Source organism: Strigops habroptila, chromosome 10 (assembly GCF_004027225.2).
Source record: "Strigops habroptila isolate Jane chromosome 10, bStrHab1.2.pri, whole genome shotgun sequence".
Taxonomy (NCBI): Eukaryota; Metazoa; Chordata; class Aves; order Psittaciformes; family Psittacidae; genus Strigops; species Strigops habroptila.
The window spans coordinates 18,641,937-18,665,276 of NC_046359.1; the positions used below are offsets into that span (position 1 = coordinate 18,641,937).

The 23,340-nt window shown below is 40.0% G+C and overlaps 1 protein-coding gene across 10 annotated transcripts in view; it reads right to left on the reverse strand.

Annotated features, from left to right (window-relative positions):
* PLD5 (phospholipase D family member 5) overlaps positions 1-23,340 on the reverse strand; it is a 175,053-nt gene that overhangs the window by 41,274 nt on the left and 110,439 nt on the right. For all 10 annotated transcript variants that reach the window (XM_030499799.1, XM_030499805.1, XM_030499806.1 and 7 more), the window contains one exon: positions 4,177-4,304. In XM_030499799.1, coding sequence (XP_030355659.1) covers positions 4,177-4,304 — 128 coding nt within the window. The remainder of the gene's footprint in view (positions 1-4,176; positions 4,305-23,340) is intronic.

The window sequence follows — 23,340 nt, forward strand, 5'->3', positions numbered from 1 at the left end:
CTCACTACATCCTTCTTTCAGGTAGTTGGAGAGAGTGACAAGGTGCCCCCTGAGCCTCCTTTTCTCCAGACTAAACAACTCCATTTCCCTCAGCTGTTCCTCATCACACTTATGCTCCAGACCCTTCCCCAGCTGCACTGCCCTTCTCTGGACCTGCTCCAGCAACTCAATGTCTTTCTTGTAGGGAGGGGCCCAGAACTGAACACAGGATTCGAGGTGCAGCCTCACCAGTGCCCAGTACAGGGGGATGATCACTGCTCTGGTCCTGCTGGCTACACTATTGCTGGCACAGACCAGGATGCCGTTGGCGTTCTTGGCTGCCTGGGCACACTACAGGCTCATGTTTAGCAGTCATCAGTCAGCACCCCCAGGTCCTTTTCTGCCAAGCAGCTTTCCAGCCATTCTTCCCCAAGCCTGCAGCATTGCATGGGGTTGTTGTGGCCCAAATGCAGGACCTGGCACTTTGCCTTTTTGAACCTCATACCGCTGGCCACAGCCCCTTGATCCAGCCTGTCCAGATCCCTCCGCAGAAGCTTCCTATCCTTCAGCAGATCAACATTCCCTGCCAATTTGGTATCATCTGCAAATTTACTAAGGGTGCACTCAATCCCCTCATCCTGATCATCAGTTAAGATACTAAACAACACTGGCCCTAACACTGAGCCCTGAGGGATACCACTAGTACCAGTTGCCAACTAGATGTGATGCCATTTACCACTACTCTTTGCGCTTGGCCATCCATCCAGTTTCCAAACCAGCAAAGAATACACCTATCCAGGCCATGAGCAGCCAGTTTCTCCAGGAGAACGCTGTGGGAGACAGTGTCAAATGCTTTACTTAAGTCCAAACAGACGATGTCCACAGGCTCTCCCTCATCAACCAGCTGGGTCACCTTATTGTAGAAGGAGATAAGGTTGTTCAAGCAGGACCTGTCCTTCAGGAACCCATGCTGACTGGGCCTGATCCCTCTGTTTTCCCGCACATTGATGTTTTCTATGGAGCTGTTAAAAGTTAAATTACTATTTCAGCTTTAGATTCAGGCTCCTAAGAAAAGAATAATGTTAACAAACTTGTTCCTCTCCCCCTTCTTCCCCCAAAGGAACAAAAAAGCAATGAACTCCAGTTATATCTACCACAGTAACCTTGCATAAATATTCTTTGGCATGCTGAGCTGCTCTGTCTTAAATGCTCTGTACTGCTATGTCACAGAAGCCTTACAGGAGGAAGAAGGAAGTCTCTGGGACCCAAGGTGAAATACAGTGGAGACCTGCTGCAACCCTAGTACAAATGCCACACCAGTGAAGTAGATAGGTGCTCCTATAGGAATTATGCAGTGTACTGGCCTGAATGTAAGCAAAGTTTCAGTACAGAGAAAGCAATAAACATGCACATAGAAAGTACAGGGGAAGGCATCTGAAAAGGTATGAAAACCACACACAGTTAAAATCTTAAGCTTTTCATTGCATTTCAAATATTATTAGATATTAAACTGGATGTACTCACATAATTCGCACTGTAACTGTGCTGCTGAATAATGAGACATTGTTAGCTACAAGGTGACTGACTCATACTAGATATTTTGTTTGAGTAAGAAGACAACTGCTGTGCTTGATAGGCCAAACTGCCATATGTTTCTAGAATAGCAGAGACCTACTTTATTCTGTGATTTGCTGTCAAGGTCTAGTAATACTGGCCAAAGTGGTTTGCTTATTCAATAACCACAAGTTCTGTTTCTCTAAAAGTCATATGAGCTTTTAAAGAGACCATATGTGACTAATCAACAGCCCAGTCTGCCTTTCCACAGTCCTTTCCCTGCAGGTAAACCAAAATGTAACAGGAAATGCAAAGTGACATCTGCAGCAAGTTCCCTGCCTCCCCCTGCAAAACTGCAGAAGCCCTTACCCCACTACTGCAGGCAGTGCAAGTACAAAGGCAAGGGCAAGGGCCTGGGTCTGGGCAGGCCTGGCACTATCTGCTCTGCTATTTCCCAACTGAACTCGGACCTTACTCATTTAGGCTGCTTTGAGAGAAGAGGGACCTGATCCCTCATTTGCAGCTACACTGAGACTCTGATAATGAGAACCCGTGGGAGATGTGTTTCCCCAGTGAGGGCTTGGTTCACTGTGGGTTTTAAGGTTAGGTCCCATGCACGTGCAAAATACTGTCCTTGAGGAAAGCACTCAGAATAAAATGACTGAGTTCTTTGCTTATTTTGCCTCTTATGTGAAAAGTTCAAGAGAGATTATTTTAGGACTTTGACAGTTGCCCTGATTTATTAACCTGTAACTGGGGTAAGGGAACGGGATACTCGTATCTGACGTCAACAAGAGACAAGGGTCTAACTTCCTTAGGCTCTTCTGAAACACCAGCATACACTTCTCAACTAATTGAAAGTAGATTCTCTTTAACTGCAATTCAGAGAGGTTTCTTCTTGCTCTGTACAGATACTATTCTGAGCTTCATCTTAACACTACGTATAAAAATATACTGTTATATGACAACAGGATGAAAAAACAAATGTCCAAATGAATACAGAAATGAGAGATATAAAACGAACAGTGAGGAATCACATTCAAAACACTGGCCCACAAAAGAACTGGCATCAAAGTTTAACACAGGTATGTTACAAGAATTAAGATTTACTTCACTGTAAGAAGACTGATCTTATGAGGTATTGTAGCATCTGTGATCATATACACAATCATTAAATACAATAAGATAATAATCCCTGAGGTAGATGTGCTTCTTTTCTCCACATTTATTATTTATCATCACCAGTACTCAAAACCCAATTAGAAGTGGCTTCAAAGCTAAAGTATTTATAAGCCAAATAGTTCTGTGAAGAGCTATTTTGTCATGACATACACTTTAGCTCATGAGGCACAGCAATGTATAAACATGAAATTTCTATACTGTCCAGGAGCCTAAACTATGTGTTGTAAAAATACAACATCATCTTGGCCAAGACCCTCTGGTTTGCTAACAACATCCTCTTTCCTACCAGTTTTCTAGATTCTTTTGTAAACATTCATAAAGTTACCTTCTAAATAAGTGAATAGACATAGGAACAGAAAAAAAATCTATTTTTTCTTTACTCTTTCTTTACTAAAATGGTTGATTTGGTTTTATTCAGACTTTCAGTCTCTTAGCTCACAACAAAATTTAAAAACTTCAATACAGCCAACACATACCTCCTCCTTTATAAGATCATTAGAACCTATGTTCAAAATTATTCATGTGTTTCTGAGATTCTGCTCATACTTAGAAAGCAAGCTTTCTTTACTGCAACTAATAACTACCTAGGACTGCTGCTTTTTCCTTTTTGTTGTGCATTTCAGTTACTGAGGTGCCACTCCCTAAGTATGACCAACAGCAGCCTCACAGAATCAGTGGTATGTAGTCAAAATGAACATGATAGCTGTTCATAATCCAGAGACTGTTGCAGAAAGAAGAAAAGCTACAAATACCCACAGAAGGCAAATAAGCTGCATTGCTGATGCAGTAATACTTATTCAAAATGGTTTTAGACTATAGAGAGTCCTCAGCATTGGTGGCTGGCAGAAGCCTTAGTGTACATCCTTCAACTCTCATGTTTATGAGGACTCAAAATACAGAATTCTCTCTAATACGTACAGCCTTCAAAAACATTATGCTATTGACTTTCAGTATCCATAAATCTCTCCCTCTGGTGGCTATTTCAGGATAATACCCAATACCCATTTGGAAGTATCTCCAAATTTTGCTTTTCCTTATTTAAATGGCAGATGAGAAGGTCTAAGTCATGCTCACATTATTATCATGGAGTTTCTACAGCAGTTTGTTTTCCAATAAGTTTGCTCACTTTCTTTTTTTTAAAAGAAGTAAACTAGAACTTACAATCCTGAAACAACAAAATCATCAGAGAAATCAATAAGGGCAATCAAATTTTTTAAATTTAACACAAAGCAGAACTGTTGAGGATAGCTATTCCAATGAAAAGAAGTAAAATTTATAGTAATATACTTTTGCCAACACAGAAGAGTCATCAAAACCGTGGCAGCGCAGTTTTTGATACTGGCATTTTTGCCAGCAAACTATCAGAAAAAGCAAACTATCCATTTTGCTGGCCTCGCAACATTACTTTTTCTCCTCATTATACCCTCAAAGGGTATAGGATTACTTTTTCAATTACATTACCTGTCCCAGCGATCTCCAGTCTAGGCTGGCACTTCCAATATACACGTGCTGTTTATCAACAATCCAGAAAGATGACTGAAGCCGACCTTCATTATATGCTGACATGTTCATATACAACACTTCAGCACCTACAGATTAAAAGATAAAATAATAAACAGCGTAATTCAAAATAGCATAGCGTACATTATTAAAAAAAACCCAACAACTTCACATTTCAGGTCCTCAGCTTCCGAAACTAGTGAGAGAGGTAATTAAACGTACCATTAAGATTTGAAACTAATGATAAATAGTGTTACTGTCCCACTGTTTAAGACATTAACATATATTCCAGAAAAGCAGGTATAGGGAACATTGCCATGCATTATACTGTTTACTTAAGTTTCTTCTATTTTAGAACCAAATAATTGCTGGTTTTTTCCAGCACTGAATGTTCCTAAAAATAGTTTATTTTTAAAGGTCCATTCTGTAACTCAAACCTGCTACATGTTATAATAATGACCTTTAAAATACAAGCCAAACTACCACACCTCACTAAAAAGCAGACTCTGCTCCTTTGCCCTGTGTAATGGTTGGAGCAGGTAGCCTATGGTGGGCTATTACATGGAATGGACTCTGACAAGAGGAACATGGGTGGACAATTAAAGAGTGAGGAAGTAAGCAAAGGCCTAAAGTATGATGAAACTGCTCTTAATCCGGCAAATCTGTGACATTCAACCTACCACTTTGAAGTGCACAGTCTTAATAAGGATTGTAGGCCACTGAAATCAAAGGAGCCACCTGTCAGTTAAAAGCACATTGGCTTCATTACATCAGTAGGAATGTCTGAACTGGCCCCATCAGTATGTTTGCAGGACTAAATCCAGAATATACTTAATACTAGGTAAATTTAGGGGATTTCTCACATCATTATTGCTCTTTCAGTGCTCCAGTGTTTGTACGATTAGGTGATTAATCTGAATTAATCATTGCTAAAGGTAATTTAAAGTAACCCACTCATCTTCACATTTTAGTCATGACAGTATCTAGGGAAGAGAAGTGACTGTAAACAGCAGCCTGGAGGGCAGTAATGGTACCAGCCATCTCTCATTAAACATTCATGGGATCTTGTATCCATGGGATCAGTACCATGAATTCCAGTAATGGCTGGATATGAGTCACAACTTCAAAAGAATTCCAGGTTTACCTAGAGAACTAAAACATTTCTTTTCATCTAACTTTCTGACCTCCTAAGAAACACTTGATTCACAACTTTAAGCAACAGTTACCAGTACTAAATATTTCTTTTTTATCACGAAAACTGTAATTCTCACTTGAAGAAATTATTCTAGAAGTTCAGACATCAAGAAAAGAAGAAAAATCAGATAAGGGACACTTTTCATGAAGCACCAGACATGCAACATAGGAATTTGAGCAAGTTACAGAATTTAGTTCAAGTGTTGTATATTTGCTGCAACCCAGCTACCTTTCCATTTTTTCCTAGGTAATTACCCATGAGTCTATGTATCCACATTCATCTGTGCTTAAAAACAGAGGTATTTTCCAATTTTTCTTGGAACATGTTGCTGCTGGCTTTCATTCCATGCATTAATGAGCAGAACTGCTAATTAAGGAGATAATGTGTGTCAAATGGAAAAGAAATCAGAAAATGCTATAGCAGGTGTTAAATGGCTACATTATTTTCTGATGAATAAACAAAACAACACCAACTCCTATTAGCTAAGAAAAACAATTCTGTAAGGCACTAAACTTCTAGCTGCTTGTCTGAAAACTGTGTTTAAAATCAAGTTTAACATAGCAGTTTGCCTTGATCATATTTTCTTTCCATGCATCTAATTTGCAACACTAAACAGCAGTATGAATTTGACACCCACAACACACCTACATCAAATAGGTTAAAAATGAAATGTTAGGATTTTTGCTGAGGAAAGGTAAAACAGTCAGAAACAACAATGAGCTGCTTTCTCATATCTGAGAGCCTAAAATAAACACAGCTTAACAAGATTTTTAATATATCCACTGCGGAACAAAAATGCTGATTGCCAAAGTTACAACAGGAATTTACCCAGTAATCAGCAGATACTATCAGTAACCTGACACAAAATTCAGAAGTTGTAAAACACCAGGATTTGTGGGCGTGCGTAGTTTAAGCAGTAGGATGGGACTATCACTCTGAAATATAACCTAAGCTTCAACCACCAAAACAGTGAACATAGCAGTGCAGCAGATACTGCTATCACACATATCATCAAAATCAAATCCTGAGACCCAATTTCTTTTCCTTCTGGAAACAGACAACTCAAAAGGCTGAGGAAACAGTATCTCCAACTTAATTAAAAAAAAGTCATGTGTTGCAAACAGCAGCTGCTGTGCAGCCTATTAATGAGCCCTTAATTTTTGATGAAAGGAAACACGTACCAGTATTGATAATTGCCTCTGTTCGAGAACCCCTTGAGATGTTTTGCTCAAACAGGCTTATCAGGCCTTCAACATAATGCATCATCCCTAGTGTGGTCCAGGAACCATGAGGAAATTAAATTGGACTGATCAATATGTGAAGCCATAGCAGAACTCTTTATCATGCTGCAGTCTCAATTACAGAAAGCTGTGGGTCTGCTGAGTTCAACCAGAAGGCACAGTTTGTAGGCCTGATTGCCAATATAGATGCCAGATTCTTGAAAAATAAATCTAAGAATTTTGTTCCACTGAAGATTAAACTGCAGGGTGAGATCTTAGAGAAAACCAGCGCTGTCACTTAAAAAACTCAAGTGGATTTTCCTGTTCCATAAAATTGTGCATTCAAAGGGTTGGGCCAGATTGCCCTCTTTCTGCAGGAAAAAGACCACTTAAGGGATCAAAGCATGCTTTAAGTAACATACATTTCTCTGAGTACTTTTTCTTCTAGGTGGGGAGGTTTTATACTCTATAAGGGAGATGACTGATGCAGTCTAGGATGCACAGAGGGGACCCTGCCATTGAGAGCCTGGACCTTCTCCATGTGATGGGAACACAGCCACTGGGAGGTGCCGGCCTGCCACTTAGCCTGCCTCTTGCTTTGCTTCATAAAGGCAGAAGAAAACAGAAGACAGTAATAGTATTGCAAAAAGACTGACTTTTCATCCATTTCCAAAATAAATCCAAATCCCAAAGTAATTGGGAATTGCCCCATCCAAAGACGGCACAAGCAAGTGCCATTTACATTTCCAGGCTTGCAACATCCTGTTTGGTCTAGCTGCCTGCTGTCAGATACTCCACTAACAACGTCATGAAGGCTACAGGGCAAGCTTGACTTCGAGAACAGGAGCTTAAGGCTGGGACCTTTTCTACAAAAGCAAAAACACTAAGTTGTTAGCACGAAGCTTTAATCAAGAGCTCATCACATACATGCTCTGTCATGAAAAACTGCATGAAGTGCATCTTGGTGCACCTGTGCTGTGGCATATGCTAGCTGTGGGTCACCAGGCAGCTACACAAATTGGGAGACTCTTCTTCCTGTGATACTGCAGGAGGCTGGGGCTCACAGGGCTGCCACTAGCCTCCACATCCAGGTTTATGCAATAGTCTGCAGAAGGTGCAGCAGGAGGCTTTGGATCCAGTGCCTGTGAGCAATCTAGGATATTACCCGTTTTTGCTGGTGCAAAGGCAACCTCACTGAGCCACATTACCTCTCGGGTGGATATGGTAAATCATTTTTGTAAAGAAGACCTAGAAAGAGCAACTGGTTAGGCTGCTATTATCACAGCTGCCTTGAAAGGAAACATGCAAATTCTGCCTGTGACAGCTTTCAACAGCACCAGTTACAGGCTAAACTCACTCTGGAGTTAGCAAACATAACGCCCAAGAAACAGAAGCTGCATTTGCTTGTACTGTGGCTAAAATTGGTCTTCTGTCTTCACAACTTTCTTACTTTCACTATAATGTTTTTAAAACCAGGGAGAAATTAAAATGGGAAAGAGGAAGGACTTGAAGATTTTGAGAAGAGGGCCAGACAGAGGTATCTGGGAAGTTGCAGCAAGAGCAATGCTATTCAATGCTGTGATTCACAACAGACAGAGCAAGGATGAGGAAAGCACCAAAAGCCCTGACCTCATTAGCCTTGACAGTAGGAAATAGTGCTGGAGCAGAAAAGAGTGTGGAAAGAATTGAGTTACATGATCTGATGGCATGTTCTGGGAGTGTGCGTTGTGCAGAGCCCTGGGAGAAAGGGTCGTGGAGCCAGGCTGGGCTCTGCTACCCCGTGCTAGGAATGGGAGAGTTGTAAAGGTGGAGGAGATGAACAGGGGTTTTTGAATGCCTCTCCTTCCCCAATTTGGGAAGATGGAGCTTGTCAAGTGCAGGCTGCAGAGGCACAGCAGGCAATGGAAGGGGGAGCACATTGGGGCAGGGGGGGCTACACAGGGCTGTTGGTAGGATGGGGGAGTGGGGAGGTTGTAGAGGGATCACAAAGAAGAAGGGATAGCTGGATACAAGGAAGTGCTAGTATATGAAATGAATTTGGCCAATGAAAGCAGCACTGCTTACAGCTCTCTTGTGTATTTGCAGTTTAAACCTGACAAATGCTTCTGCACCACATCCTACACACATATTCCTGCCACCATTACCCAGACCACCATCAAGCTGGCCACAGTACGAACAGCTGCCCTCTGCTTACCCCATTCTTACTTTCCTTTCTCTCTCCTCATCACCATGTCCATATGCTTTCTTCACAGCACTGCTTTTTTCCCTTCTCTTCATTCTGTGTATTCCCAAGCAAATACTCCAAGTAATGAGACCTTTAAAAAGGAGTCTGAGAAAGTGAGCTGTAGCCTCTTTGTTCCACCCTACTGCTGGCAGTCACTTGGCACACAAAGACACAGGTTTGATCTGTACCCTTTGGAGGGTGGCCTCAAGCCAGAGTTGAGAGTGGATTTAACCAATCCATACCATGAACCCTAGAGCTCACAAGCACATGTACCCTTGAGCACAGCTGGTGCTTGAGCAGCCTGCACAGCACCTTGCACGACCTCTCTGAGGAGCTACCGTGTGGCTGGGGGGCAGCACACATAGTGCTTGCCATTGTGCCACAGACCTGCTGCATTCTTTCAGCTAAACTGAGTTTTCAGATCAATAGAGAAGCAGTTAATCATCCTGTGGTAACTCAGAAAGATCAACAAAATATCCTTTATTATCCCCAACTTTTTTTTTAAAATACAATTTACTCACTAGGATATACAAATGTATGGTGAATGACTCCTTCTCTACATTTTGCAATAGAGACTTTAATTTTATTTATTTGCTTTCATTTTCAAGACTTAGCACAAAGTACACCCACAACTAAAAAAAAATGTTATTCCACTGAGACAAAACCCCAGAGTTTTCGACACTCTGCTCACACATGGCAGGGTAGCTGTCTCATATTGGGCAGACACAAGTGACCCAGGCAGAGGATCATTTCCCCATGAATTTTCTTGCTTTTTTCTCGACTGATTGCAAAAAGTCTGGCAGTCTTGCAGAAGCCCCATTAGTGTGACCTCTCAGCACTCAGAGGAGAAGAAGTACAAAAGCAGAGGAATGCACAACTTGACAACAAAGTTATTTTTACGTCTCTAAATGATTACAAGACAAACTAGACAATTTACTGCTTCTGTGCTTTTTATGGAATATTGGATTCGAAATGCAATTTAAAGTCTGCCTGGCCCCAGAAAGATTAATGATTGAGACTTAAAGAGAGAACACTCAAGGACTTTTAGGGAAATCTCTGATGGTAGTACCTTACCTTTGAATCAGCTCTTTTGTTTACATCCCCCTCTGCTCCTCACATTCACCGTCCCCCTCCTTTTCAAAAACTACCAGGACTGAATCCTGCCACTCTGGGATTATATGCCCATAATGATTTTTTTTAAAAAGGGTACAATAAAAACCTTGCTGCCTTTTTTTTAGCAGCTCCATATGCAATGGCAACACATGGAGAAAACTACATCATGGTTACTCAAAGAAATTATATTCTAGTACAAGCACAAGCAATCCCCAGAAAGCCTTCACAATACAATTTATGTTCACAACACCTTGGCCTGTCTTAAACTGTAGCATTCAAACTACCTGCATGACAAACATGTCTCTCTCCCTGAATGAAATTCCCACTCACTCCCAATAAACCATCTTTTACTCCCAGTAAACCATAAACTAAGTGTACACACAGGTTCTCAAAACAACACTGGCTCTCCAAGTTAATGCTACGTGTAGTAAAATGAGTCTGCTTCTGAAGTATATATTTTTCCTGAAAAATGACTGTAATGCTTAGTGCCTCATTTTACAGCATCTGGGGTCACTGACACAAAGATAATTTTGAAGAAATCAGTGCACAGGAGAGGAATCTGTAGCTGGCTCCCTCTGGTCAGACACGCACCCACTGCAATGGATGGGCTCGTGCACTTGGGGATGTGGCATGAGCGGTTCAGGGAGATCACGCAGAAAACACTCCCTGCCCATGCGTGCTGCCACTGCTCATCTCCACTGGCACGCTCCCCAGCCAGCTCACGTGTCCGTGCCTGGCTGGAGCTTGGAAGAAAGGTTGCTACGAGACATCTTCCCTGAGCAGATGGGCTACAGCCAAGGATTTCCCTGTGGAGCGGCGGGTGTGAGAAGAGAGGTCTCTGTCGCTGCCGGCTGACTGCCCAGCCCCCTCTCCAGGCACTGAGCTTGCTTCTTGCCTGATTCCCTTCCCTCCCCAGCAGACTGTTACCCGTTGTCAGGCTCTGTCCTGCATGATCGGGGAGAACAAATAACCTCTACACTGACCACTGGTTTTTTTACTTTGTTTTTCACTCATTCAGTGGACTAAAATAATTTCTCTGAGCCAGCACAGCCTCAGAAACTGCTCTGTCCACACAGCTGAGGAATCCAAGAGCTGAGTGTGGGGACAGGAGGGAACAGGAAAAAAAAGAAATAATGAGAAATGTGTATTACAAACCCCATCTCTCTGACTGCAAAGAAAGTGTTACAGAATTACAACCAGTATGGTTAAAAATAAAACCACAAACAACAAAACCCCCCAGTAATAGTCGTATGCACAATCTCATTTTTAGCAACCTTTCTCCTTCATCTCCTCAGCTATGCCCAACTAGCTTTATCGGGGTCCAAGGAATGAACTGGATCAGAAACTGCATCCAAGTTAAAAATAAATAAAAAAACAGTTGTTTCAAATGTAGAACTGTTCACTAGTCCAGCTCATCACTTGGCAGTAAACAATTTTTCTGACACATCTGAAGGCACAGCACAGGTATGGGAATGCGTGGCTTCTGGCTGGGGGCAATAAGATGCAGGAGCTGCTTATGCCAGTGCTGTCATTTAAAGGTATGCCCGCGTAATCACAGCCTCCGCTCCTCTCAAAATCAAGCCTCTCAGAAATTCCAAGTGGCAAGCCCCAGTATTTGTTTGCCTTTTATCTTGTATAACCATTTGCCTCATGCAAACAAGGCAGATAGGAGGGCAACACTGGCATTTGCTTGGGATGACATTTCCCACATGCTTACACAAGGGTCCACAGTGACACAGAAGATCCAGAAAAGACCTGTCAGGGACTCTCGTGTGTGCAGAGTTTGATCACTGGATGCAGGATGGCAGATTCTTGAGAACAAAGGAAAGGTCAGAATTCATTTCTTTCAATTCCTTCTTTAACTTCAATGACATATTGGGAGCTAGTTAGTTCTCAAGGTAATGCTTATCTAAATATGCTCTTACAGTGGCTTTGGAGATGTCAAATGTTGGCCTTTGTTGCTAGTCCAAGTAATCACAATACCAATTTCTCAGCTAAGTACCCTGCTGCAGACAGAGTTCAGCATAGGAATGTTACAGCTCTTACCCACATGAACACATTTGCAGTGACCGCTGGACACTTTTGATTTACTCAGCAGAAAAAACACATATAACCAAAATGCTTCCCAACCCATGTCACAGAAGAGACAGAAGAGAGGCCTGACAATATTTCTTTGTAATACCCACCCAGCTACACATAATTTCTGATTCAGTGACCAAAAGCCAAAGGTCCATCTTAATTGTAAGGTGGGCAAACTATGACACGACAGCCTAGAGATAAAAGGTCTCCTCCTTACCCACAGAATAGGTACAGCACAAGCACACTCCACGTGAGCTTCCCTGAGAATAGCAGGTAGCTCAGTTGATTCATCACATGTGGGCATGTTTAATTAACCTATGCACAGAATTTTAGACTGCAAACAAGAAAGACACTCATGCAACTACAGACCTTTGGTCCTCCCAAAGATGTAAATCCAGTTTCCAGAGCAAACTCGTGGCTTTCTCATTTTCACCCATAAGACAGAGGGCTTCCATAAATCCATAAAGCACTGAGATTCCATGAAGAAAACCACAAAATGCAGTGCAGCCCATGTTAAACATGCCCTCCCCCCATATTTAGAAACAGGATTTAAAGCCTGATACCCCTTTCTCTAATGCAGACTATATAACAACATGATTTTTAAAAGTAAATTCACCTTGTTAACCCTATAGGTTTTTATTATTTGCACTGTAATAGTTCTTTCCTTTCTTCCCACTTCTTTTTCTTAAGCCCTATGGTGTGCACTTGACTTTTTTAGATTTTTAATTGTTACTGTAGAATTTTACATTCTACATTTTCCACTGGAAATGTATTCTATTCTTATCTAAGACACATCCATGTCACCACGTCCTTGGGATTCACATGCTGCCACCCAGTAGATATTTGATAAGCAAGTACCCCACAAATGCAAGCAGCCAACACTACAGTTCATCACATGGAACAAGTCAGGAAAGCAGACATGCTTCAACTCTACTCTTTCCCACCTGGATTTGGCCTCTGAAGTGAGTATATTTTGTTCTATATATATTTCTATAGAAACCCTCATCTATATCAATAAGGGTTTCTATATTTTTATATATACGAAACCCTCATTGTTTGGGACAAGGTTTAGTACTCCCATTTTAGACTATCTTTAAAAACCAAACCAAACCAAAAGAGTCTGTGCACAGGAATTTTGTGTAACTTGGAAAGATGCAAATAGCTTTTCCTTTCCCTCTAATAACTTTATTGAAAGTAGCAAACATTTCATGCCTTTTGTAACAGGTTTTGCTGCTGGATGCAGCAAACATGAGAGAAATCCTTGTATTGCATTGACTTTGACATCAGTATTTTTCAATCAAATTTTTACTTCTTTTTGAGCTATTTAAGGTATTTCGTATCAATAGTCATAGATTATTTTGAATAAAACTTTGAATCATGAGAGCACTGATGATCAGTTCAATTCTTTCCTCTTAGCAGAACTCAGCATTCCTATAAATAGCATTTTCTGCGTATAAATCTGTTTTGCAAGTCTGATGATTCAGTAGTCTGTAAGATAACTAATGTGCAACAAAGTTTGCCAGAATATTTAAAAAAACCCCACATCTTTTTTTGCCCTTCGTTATTGGAGAGTAGACTACTCATTTACTAGATGAAGCTATAAAAGTGATTGCTTTAGAGATTGGGAAAAGTAATTTTCTTAGTTGATTCAGGCGACAAAGCATATTACCACTTAAAGGAAGGCTATAATACTATCAGTAAAAGCATTACTAAAGCTGGATTGTGGCTTTCTCTCTTTGCCTAATTATAATTGCATATATTTTTACTATAAAAGAAAGCTATTTTAAATATAAGAGAGATTAGCAAACTCACACACTGCTTACCCTACCCCCCTTCAAAGACTCTTTTTCTTTACTTGGATTAGCACTAGATTTGTTTATATACTTCCTAGATGAAATATCCAAGAATTCAGGGACATTTTTTCATCTTAACACATGAGGAATTAGAATCACAGCCTTCTATGAATGAACAAGGCTAAATGCCTACCAAAAATGCAGTAACTATTTATCCCCATCTCTCTTTTTAACTTATCAACCTGATTCCATTCTGATACTCATATATTCTAAACCCATCAGTATTGGCAACAGTCACTTCTAAATGTGCTGACTAGCAATAACACTTGTGCAATCATTCCTCAAATGTGGTCCTCAGACATCTGTAGCTCTGCTTCAGGTTCTGTTCGTTTCCTTCCCCTGAAGGAGAAACCTCAGTTCTGGAAGGTAAGAAAGCATAAAGCAGGGCAGGCAAAGAAGTGAGGACAGAGTATGCCTCCTCACAGAGCAGTATTATTTGGTCCTTAGCTACTGCTTTTTATTTTTATAGTACCTTTATAATAGAATTGATTTTTTTTCTGTACTTCCATTAACTGATCCTCTGAGCAGCCCTACAGTATTATATCCAGGCTACCAAAAGCCATGAACACTAGCTGACCTGGCCAAGGCAATACAAGGAAAGCAGAAGCACAGCCAAAACTAACCTGGGTCTGTAGCGGTGTAGCCATTTCCTTCAACGTCTCACTTTTCTCCTAACATCTTTCCTTACCTCTTTCCTTTGATCCCATCCTATTATCCTGCCAAGTCAGCCTTTGACTATTTTTTTTTTTCCCCAGATCATTCCTATCTCAATTCAAATTATTTTTCTCTCCTTTCATCTATACTGTCACAAGTGCACCAAGAACATGCTTCACCTTTTGCCAGCATTCTTTTCTGATCTTTTCCTAAATTACTCAGTTTTCTGGTTTTGCCCTTCTCTTTCATCTGATTCATTCCTCCCTTCTATTTAATTTTCCCTACTGTTTCCCCTCATGTCATTCCTCCTCCCCCTCCACTATATTCCACTTCATCCTCAGTTCATCATTCTACTCTTGCCTTTGCCTACTCATTCATGTGTTTTATCATATATAATTCATTTGGTTATTCGTTCACTCCCCCACTGCCCAATTACTTGAGGAACATATTTTATTTTGTAACTACATAAGCAGCGCAATATATTCTCCAAACCTTTATGAATAAATTTGTGTAAAGGAAAAAAATATTTTTTCTTAAGAGTTTTAAGCCTAACCACATTTCTTGGGTGCTCAGTTTGGTTCTAATTTTATTTAGCATGTGCTAGAACTCCTGCAGGTTTTAACTCATGATATATAATGCAAAAGTAGACAAAGATTGTTGATGGTTGTTGCAGGTTGGCACTCTGGGAATTTCTTTTGCTTTCTTAGTCCAAACAACAACTGAAGCTGAGCTTTTGTTTCTTATCATGGATCTAAGGTTCTGAAAAGAATAAGGCACTTTTACAGTCTCTTCTTTTATAAAAGTAAGCATGCAGAATAGACACTGCAGCTCTGCTGTAGCAAACTGGAGTCTCACGCTTGATTTATTACTGTTATGACCAGCATGTCAGATGCATTTTTGAGGTCTTCAGCATTCTGATTTGGTCATGCAGGTGCTTCATACAATAAAATGGAGACATTTTAAAGAGACAAATGGACATGTCCCAGTGTCAAATGCAGAAAAATCCACACAGTACACTGAGGAAAAATACATGTGAGGAAAAAAAGCTTTGTCTTTGATGAAATACATAGAGGATACAAATCAATAGCTTGTCAGTTAGCAGCTTTTTAACACACACTGATTTTCATCCAAACAGCCTTTTTGAAATGTAGAAAGCAAAATAAAAACCAGAACTCCACAGATTCTATGTTATTAGCTGAGTCAAGGACACACACAGTATACAGTCAATAAAAGTGGTAGCATACTGAAATCATAGAGGATATTCATGTACCAGAGAGACTAGACCACAAGTATCATCTTATTTCTCCAGTGCAAATATCAGCAAATGTCTGTGAAAGACAGGCATATAGCTGTATTATCCCCTATGACATTTTGAACCAATGGAAAACCAGGTCTGAAGGACTTCGCTATGTTCTGCAAACCACACAGGACAGACAGAATTCGCTTGAGGACAATAAGACAGATACGGACCAGCTCAGAGCCATCTGGGATGGCAGCAGGGTACAGGACAGGGGCTACATAACTTGCCTGTGTGCAGCTGCACACTGGGGTCCCTATGAAAGCCAGGCCAGAAGACAGCATGTGCACTTCTAGTCCTAATCATCACAACGTGGACTTGGTGCCAATCCCTTCAGTTAAGCTGCAGGAGAAAGTGCTGCCATTACTTCAGAAGTGCACCTGAAACAGCCACCTGGATGCACACCCAGGAAAGCCAGAGCAATGAGAGTGTGGGGCAGGGAGACAAGAGACAGGGAAATCAATTAGATTTGTACTATAAAATGCATGTAAACTGGAAATGATAAAAGATTTGAGGGTGAAGGTGGCTCAATATTGATATGAAATTACTGAATGCACTGGCAGGCAGGCAACTCCTATATGAAAACCATGAAAGATCAATCTGAAAGCAGCAATAGATTGTAACAGGGTCATATGAAAGACGGGACAGTTCTGCTGGCAGGGAGGATTGGGTCCTTGGAATAAAGACTGCTGATGTAGCACCTCTCTTTTGTTTATTACAAAAGACAAAATGAATGAAGCAAATAAAGCTAGGATTCAAGAGAAAAAGGACAGTCTTATATTTTAAGTTGCTTGAAACAACCCAGAATATTCGGATAGCACAGGTGGTGTTCCAGAAAGTCACTCTGCATGAGACAGGCCAGGGCTGTCACACATGCCATTTTCTGAAGAGTTAGTTTGAGCCCTTGTTGTCTAATCTTGTTCACAATGACACTGATGCATATTAACTGCTACACAGTGATAAATACTCTTTAAAATAACAACCAAAATAAGCAACTGATCGTGTGTGCAGAAACTGACATCAAAATAAGTAGATATCCTGGCTCTCACCTGCATCTTATTTCTTCATCTATAAAATGGGAACTAAGGTGTTGCTCTGTGTCCTGTCAGCATCATGAACATTTAGTCTTGAATATTCATTAAGCATTCTTATTCCCGTGTTAATACCACAGGAAGAAAAAAAGGAGACAAGTTTGTCCCCAGATGAGGTCTCGACCAGTGTTTAAAACAAAAGAAGAGACAATAGAATAAAAATGATAGTGAAATAAAATATGCACACACTTACTAGAGCATAAGAATCCATGTGCACTGAATTTGATAGGGAAGAAAATGATGTCATATTCAACAAAAGTCTGTATCCTAACTGCAAACAGCTTGATGGTACAAAAAGACATGATATGGAGAATATATTTTTACATACCATAAATGACTGCTTCATGGACCAATTAGAGAATGCACAAGCTGAGATGCTACTCTTGATTTATTTTGAGCAATATATAGTATTGCATAGTACTGATTCAATCTGCAACTATCAAGAAGCCTCATGAAGGATGACCACACTGTACTCCAGCTCACTATCTTTGTAACAACATGATCTGCATCCCACAAGCTCATTCTGGTAACATTTAATTTCAGAAAGAAGACCTTCATAACATAAGGATTTATGCCAAGAGAAAATCAAAAGCCAAAGAGAAAAACCTTTACACGTTTCCAGACAATACTTGGAAACATTTTAACAGAGGCTCAGCATAAATGTATATGACTACCAAAACCAGATACCCCTTCTCCCAAGACATGGTGCAAGCACAGCTAGAAAAGAAGATAAAGAATAATGTTAGAATTAAAATGGTATCCTTCAGTAAGCAGACTGAGAAAAGGAAAGAGAGAAAAGTAAAATCAAACTCAGGCAAACTAGATGTAAAACTGTATACAGTGAATCAAAAAGATTTTGAGGAAATATGGATACTGAAGTCGCAGAATGCATTGCTACTGTGCCTAGTGTTTTGTGGATGAAAAAAATACAAATAGATTCAAAAGCAATGCACGAAATACAGGAAAAATCATCCCAACACCACAACAGCTTGCTGAACTCCATGACAAGGCAGTTCCTAACCTACAAATTTCTAAAAGGATATACAGAGTAAGGGGAATATCATCCTCCGCTTGTTTCAGTTGTTACACTCTGTAAGTGTGTGGTTCTGCTAACCCCAGCAGTGCAGAACAATGACCTTTAGTTTGGTTTCATTGTCTTACGGCTGAGAAGAGTTGCTATGTGACCCTTTGCTTAGGAACTGTTCGTTTTGACAGCTTTACATTGCAACCATCATACTGGTTTTTTACATTATTTTGATCACACTCAAAAAGTTGTGGTCAACAGCTCAACATCCAAGTGGAGACCAGTGACAAGTAGTCTTACCCAGGGGCTGGTACTGGGACCAGCACTGTTCAACATCTTTGTCAGTGACACGGACAGTGCACTACATAATTACTAATATTTGCACATTATATATAGCTTATATTCTGTCCAGAGGAAGGAGAAGATGCTGAATGCACTCTGTTCTTAAGCATAAGCATTAGAGACAATCACTCTATAAGGATGAGCAATAAGAGATGGAAATGATGGAGTGTAACATGATATATAATTCTAGGAGTTTTTTCTTACAGTTGAATTTTAGAACAAGCTTAATGTAATTCACTTTCCAACAATGACACTGCGTAAATTTCACAACACAACAGAGTGGTGTAGAAGCCTAAGGTTAATTTGAAAGTTGATATAGGATATTACCAGATAGATCCAGTATTAACATGATCGTGGCAATTCCTTGTTACAAAGATAAAGCTTGGTAAGTAATGATGTATAAACTGCGAAGATTTGTCACATGGGTTTACTTCATGGTACAGTTGTGCTAGTTGCAACAACCTAAGGGTAGGCGTGGTTGAGTATCCTTTCCACACTATTCATCAAATTAAAACCAAATGGTGTAGTCAAACAGTGTCAGCTTGGTTTGGACATTTATTAATGCTCTGATGCTTTTAACAATTTCTTATATAACTTTGAGCACATAATACTTTAATTGCAGGTTTGAAGCAGATATGTTATATTGATAGAGCTAAGCAGCAAAAGGAGCTAGAAGAATGCAAAAACATGCACACAGCTTCAGAGGTCCAAGTGTCTGTGCTATGTCACTTGAGCTGACAGTCTTCACAGACTACTGTGACTGAATAAGGCACAGTTCTAGGAAGACAGTCAGGCTCCAAGAGGATATGAAACATATGGGAACCACATGAATGGACAAGACAAAATTCACTGTCAATAAATTAACCTGGGTTTTTTTGGGCTGCTAGGTGGTACCATTAGCCTTCATCTCTTTTCAGGATGAGATCGTGTTAGTGCTTTTGCATATAACAGAAAGCATGGGGTGCCAAAATTCCTGGAAAGGGAGCACAGCTACCTACCAAATGTTTTCTGAGCTCAGATAGCCCTGGCAGCTCTTACTAGCTCTTCCAGTAACTGTAGGTAGGAACTTGCATGCTATCCATATGTTTTAAAAATGTCACAACTAATTTGCGCTAATGCCATCCGCTACTGGTTCCTCTACACTAAAAGGTGTCAGCTACTACAACCAACTAATGCCATACAGGAAGAATTCATTCCAGCATTTAAACTATCAAGCAAGATCTGGAGATGTTCCTTGTTGTATGAACCTGCTATGTTGGACTTGATTGGTTACTACCAGATAAAAGCAATTTGGCTGTTCACAAGATGGCTCGATAACAACATTCGTAGTTGTGCTGAAGTTTGTGAAATCAAAAGTGCCCATTTCTGCCAAACCCATGAATACATATGCATTAGTAACAGAGTCAAGTGCATACTGCAATTGTGTACTAAAACACTAATCAACCTACCATGACAGACTTTTTCTATTACAAATTTTAAAGCATAAGAGTTATGATACTGTTTCTACTAAACACCTAGCATCTTAAAAGTGCTGCACAGTACATCTAGCTTTAATTCATAAAAAAAAGGTAATATTATTTACATATGGGTCTTTGAATCAATGACTACAGATATTGGAAAGAATATGACTCATATTTTATAATGCAAAACTACACATTACTAATGGGAGGGTACTGCCCATGGGAACACAGACATTCCTCTCAGCAAAGGTATTCATTTTTAAGTAAAGTCTACAGACACTGCAGAGCTTAGAATTAGAATTTATTTCTTGCCTATCTGGCTCTGATGGGCACAGAGTTTTTGGCTTAAATGAACCTTCTCCCTCTCTGTAAAACAAGCCAGAACAACTCAAGACCCTGGTTGCCTTCAGAATTTAAATTATAATGAGGTTTTTTTGTTGTTTGTTTTTCTTTCTATTAGTTGTGGAGAACTCTGTAAGGCAGGCCATGCTTAAATCATAGAATAGTTAGCATTGGAAAGGACCTTAAGATCATCTAGTTCCAACCCCCCTGCCAAAGGTAGGGACGCCTCACCCTAGACCATGTTGCCCAAGGCTCTGTCCAACTTCGTCTTGAACACTGCCAGAGACAGAAGAAGGAATCTTCTTAAAGTTCGTGTGCTTCAGACTCGTAAGAGAAAATAAGCTCTTTCACATTGTGATCTATTATGGTGCCTAGTTTGGGGATATTTGTGTGTCCAGTGGAAGCTCTATTCCCAGATTAGGCAACTAGTTTCTTACAGAACCTATAATAAAAACTGGACTATCAGCAACATTGTTTTTTTTGTTTTGTTTTGTTTTTTTTTTCCTGAGCTAAAAGACATCTAAAATAAGCAGCAGGTAATGGCAACAGAAGATATACTGTTCACCCCAGCCCCTCACTTGGAATTGCACAGGAGGATCGATACTCCAATGAAGGTTCAAAATCCTGTCCTATAATCAGAAGCTTAATTCTTTTACAAGTAAGGGCAAGGTATTTTTTTCAAAATATATGGGGTGGCAGTAGAAGGAGTAAAGCAGAGCAGGGACTGGAAACCACAGCAAATGAATTTGTGACTACTATAGAGTCATCTTCAAATGCATACAGATATTTTCTGCAAACTGCAGAGCTCGAACAGGAGGGACTGAGAGAGTGGCACTACAGAATACCCTCTGCACTTCCAATCCTTTGTGATTGCAAACTCTGTTTTACAAAGTTCAAGATTTTTCAATACTAATTTAAACAATTTGCTTTCTGTCAGGTAGTCAGCTTTTCTTCAAGCTGACAATTTAGAAACCTTCAGACAGAGCGGGATTTTCAACCTAATCTTCTGCAACTCAGGCAGGTGTTCTGTGTCAAAGACATTTTGTGTATCTACATGAGTATCTAAAATGTGACAAAAATGCTACCCACCTGCTCTTTTCAGCCACGTTTCATAGGGCTGGACATGGCTTACCTTACACTGCAGCATCTAGCTCCCCAACTGAAACAAGTGAGAAACGTTGCGTATGAGTTCTCATGGGATTTAGGCATAAAACCAGTGCTAAACATTTCCTTGCTATCAAGACATTAGTGGATGTGTGCACACTTAGCAACATAAGCTGAGCTAAAAGAGTTTAGGTGCCTAACAGAAAGATGTTTTCCCAAAACCCAACCAAGCAGGAGTTTCTGCATGTTAGTGTTGCCAAAATGGTAGATACTCAAATACTTGAATCTCTGATACAAAACTGGAATCTGCTTCTTTCTTTTAAGATGGGATGCAACTAGCTTTGGAAATTCTGCTCGGTATTTCTCATTATGCAGAACTCTGTCAAAGTTATTATGCAGTTCTAATCTTTCATCTTGGAATTGGCTTTAAGATTGCTTGTCACAGGCTCAAGGTTGTTGAGAAAATATCAGGAAACACTCTCCAGCAGCAACTAATAAGATCTAAATCAAATCATGCATCTACTCTGTTATGGGTACCCAAGGAATACAAAATAAAAATAAAAAGGAACAAGACCTGATTCATAATAAATCAAAATATAAAAATGAAATTAAAATCAGGTGTCAAAGGCCTTGCCAGTACAATTTTCATTAGCTGCCTTTTGAACACTCATATTTTAAGGTATAGCTTAAGCAGAGTTTTCAAAAAATGTCAATATTTAAAATTTAAAAGGAATGGAAGAAGGGATTTCTCCCCATCTGTTCAAATCCTCCTTTGCTTAACCCTATGAAACCCAGATCTAAATTACTCCCTTCCTTCAGAAGGACTCGCCCCTAGTCTACTGGTCCTCTGAGAGGATCCTGCTTACTTGTTACTGAAAAATCATAGGAGAAAATTAGTCTAAATTTGATACTGCTGAGTTTTAAAAGAGCAAGAGCTTATCTCATCTTCTGCACCCTTCCCTCTCACACAGTCTTGGAGAATCCAGCCCAGGAAAGATTGACAAAGAAAGCAATGGATCTACAACTCCATTCAATTAATGCCTTACCTAAAACCATGAACTGAACTTCAGCTATCAAGAGCACTCTTTACACTTCTATGGAGCATGCATGAGATAATATTATTTTCATGTTACACTGTGCAAGAACTGGCCATCTGGACAGGCAGAAATCTCTTCAAGATCCAGCTTCAGGATTCCAATTTCCCATTGTATGAATGGAGTGTATTTTCTTTTTAGTCTTTGCATTGTTTTTACATTGATTCTCAACATTATCTTCACATGAAGAAGAATTAAAAGCTTTCTCAGAATCATAGAAAAGCCCAGGTTAGAAGTGTCCTCAAAAGATCATTCCACACAATATTTTGTGGGAAAGGGAGCCTATATGAGATTATCAAGCATCCTGTCTAGTCACATCTTGAAAACCTCCAGCGACAGGGACTCTACCACATCCTTGTGGAGGTTGTTCCAGTGATTGATTGTCTACTGGTAAAAAAAAAATTAAAAAAAATCTATCTTTCTTACATTGAGGGAAAAGTGCTTAAACACAGAAGTTTATGTTTTTCTTGCAAATCATTATGGAACAACTAAAATCAGCTTTGAAACCAATCTAGACCTTTCCCATGCACCAGAGAAAACTACTCATGAGGCCACTCCTCACAGGAGCTTGTCTACTTTCTTCTTAAAATTGCCAGTGGTAGCTCTTTCATAAGCTGCTCACAGTCCACTGTCCCCATATTTAGAACATTGTCTCCAATACTGAATCCAAATATTCTGGGCTGAATATAAATCAATGTCACCATGATTTACGCTACCAATGGCCTTTGCAAAAGCCCACATCACTCAAAATCCAAACATCTTTTAGGCACTGAGAAACTTATCAGAAAATGCCATCTCTTACTCTTATAGCTTAATCTTTTCCAGAGAAAACAGCAGTTTCTCTCAAATGGTGAACTTCACATTCTTATGGTTTGCAGTAAACAGAGGCTCTAGGTTAAAGTGCTTAACTCACAGCTTGTTTCATAAGGAGAAACTGGACTGATGTTCCCAGATGATTTCCACCTTTTCTAAGACATAACACATTTTTTTCAGTTCTTATATATTATGTTAAAAATACAACGTCTTCTTCCCA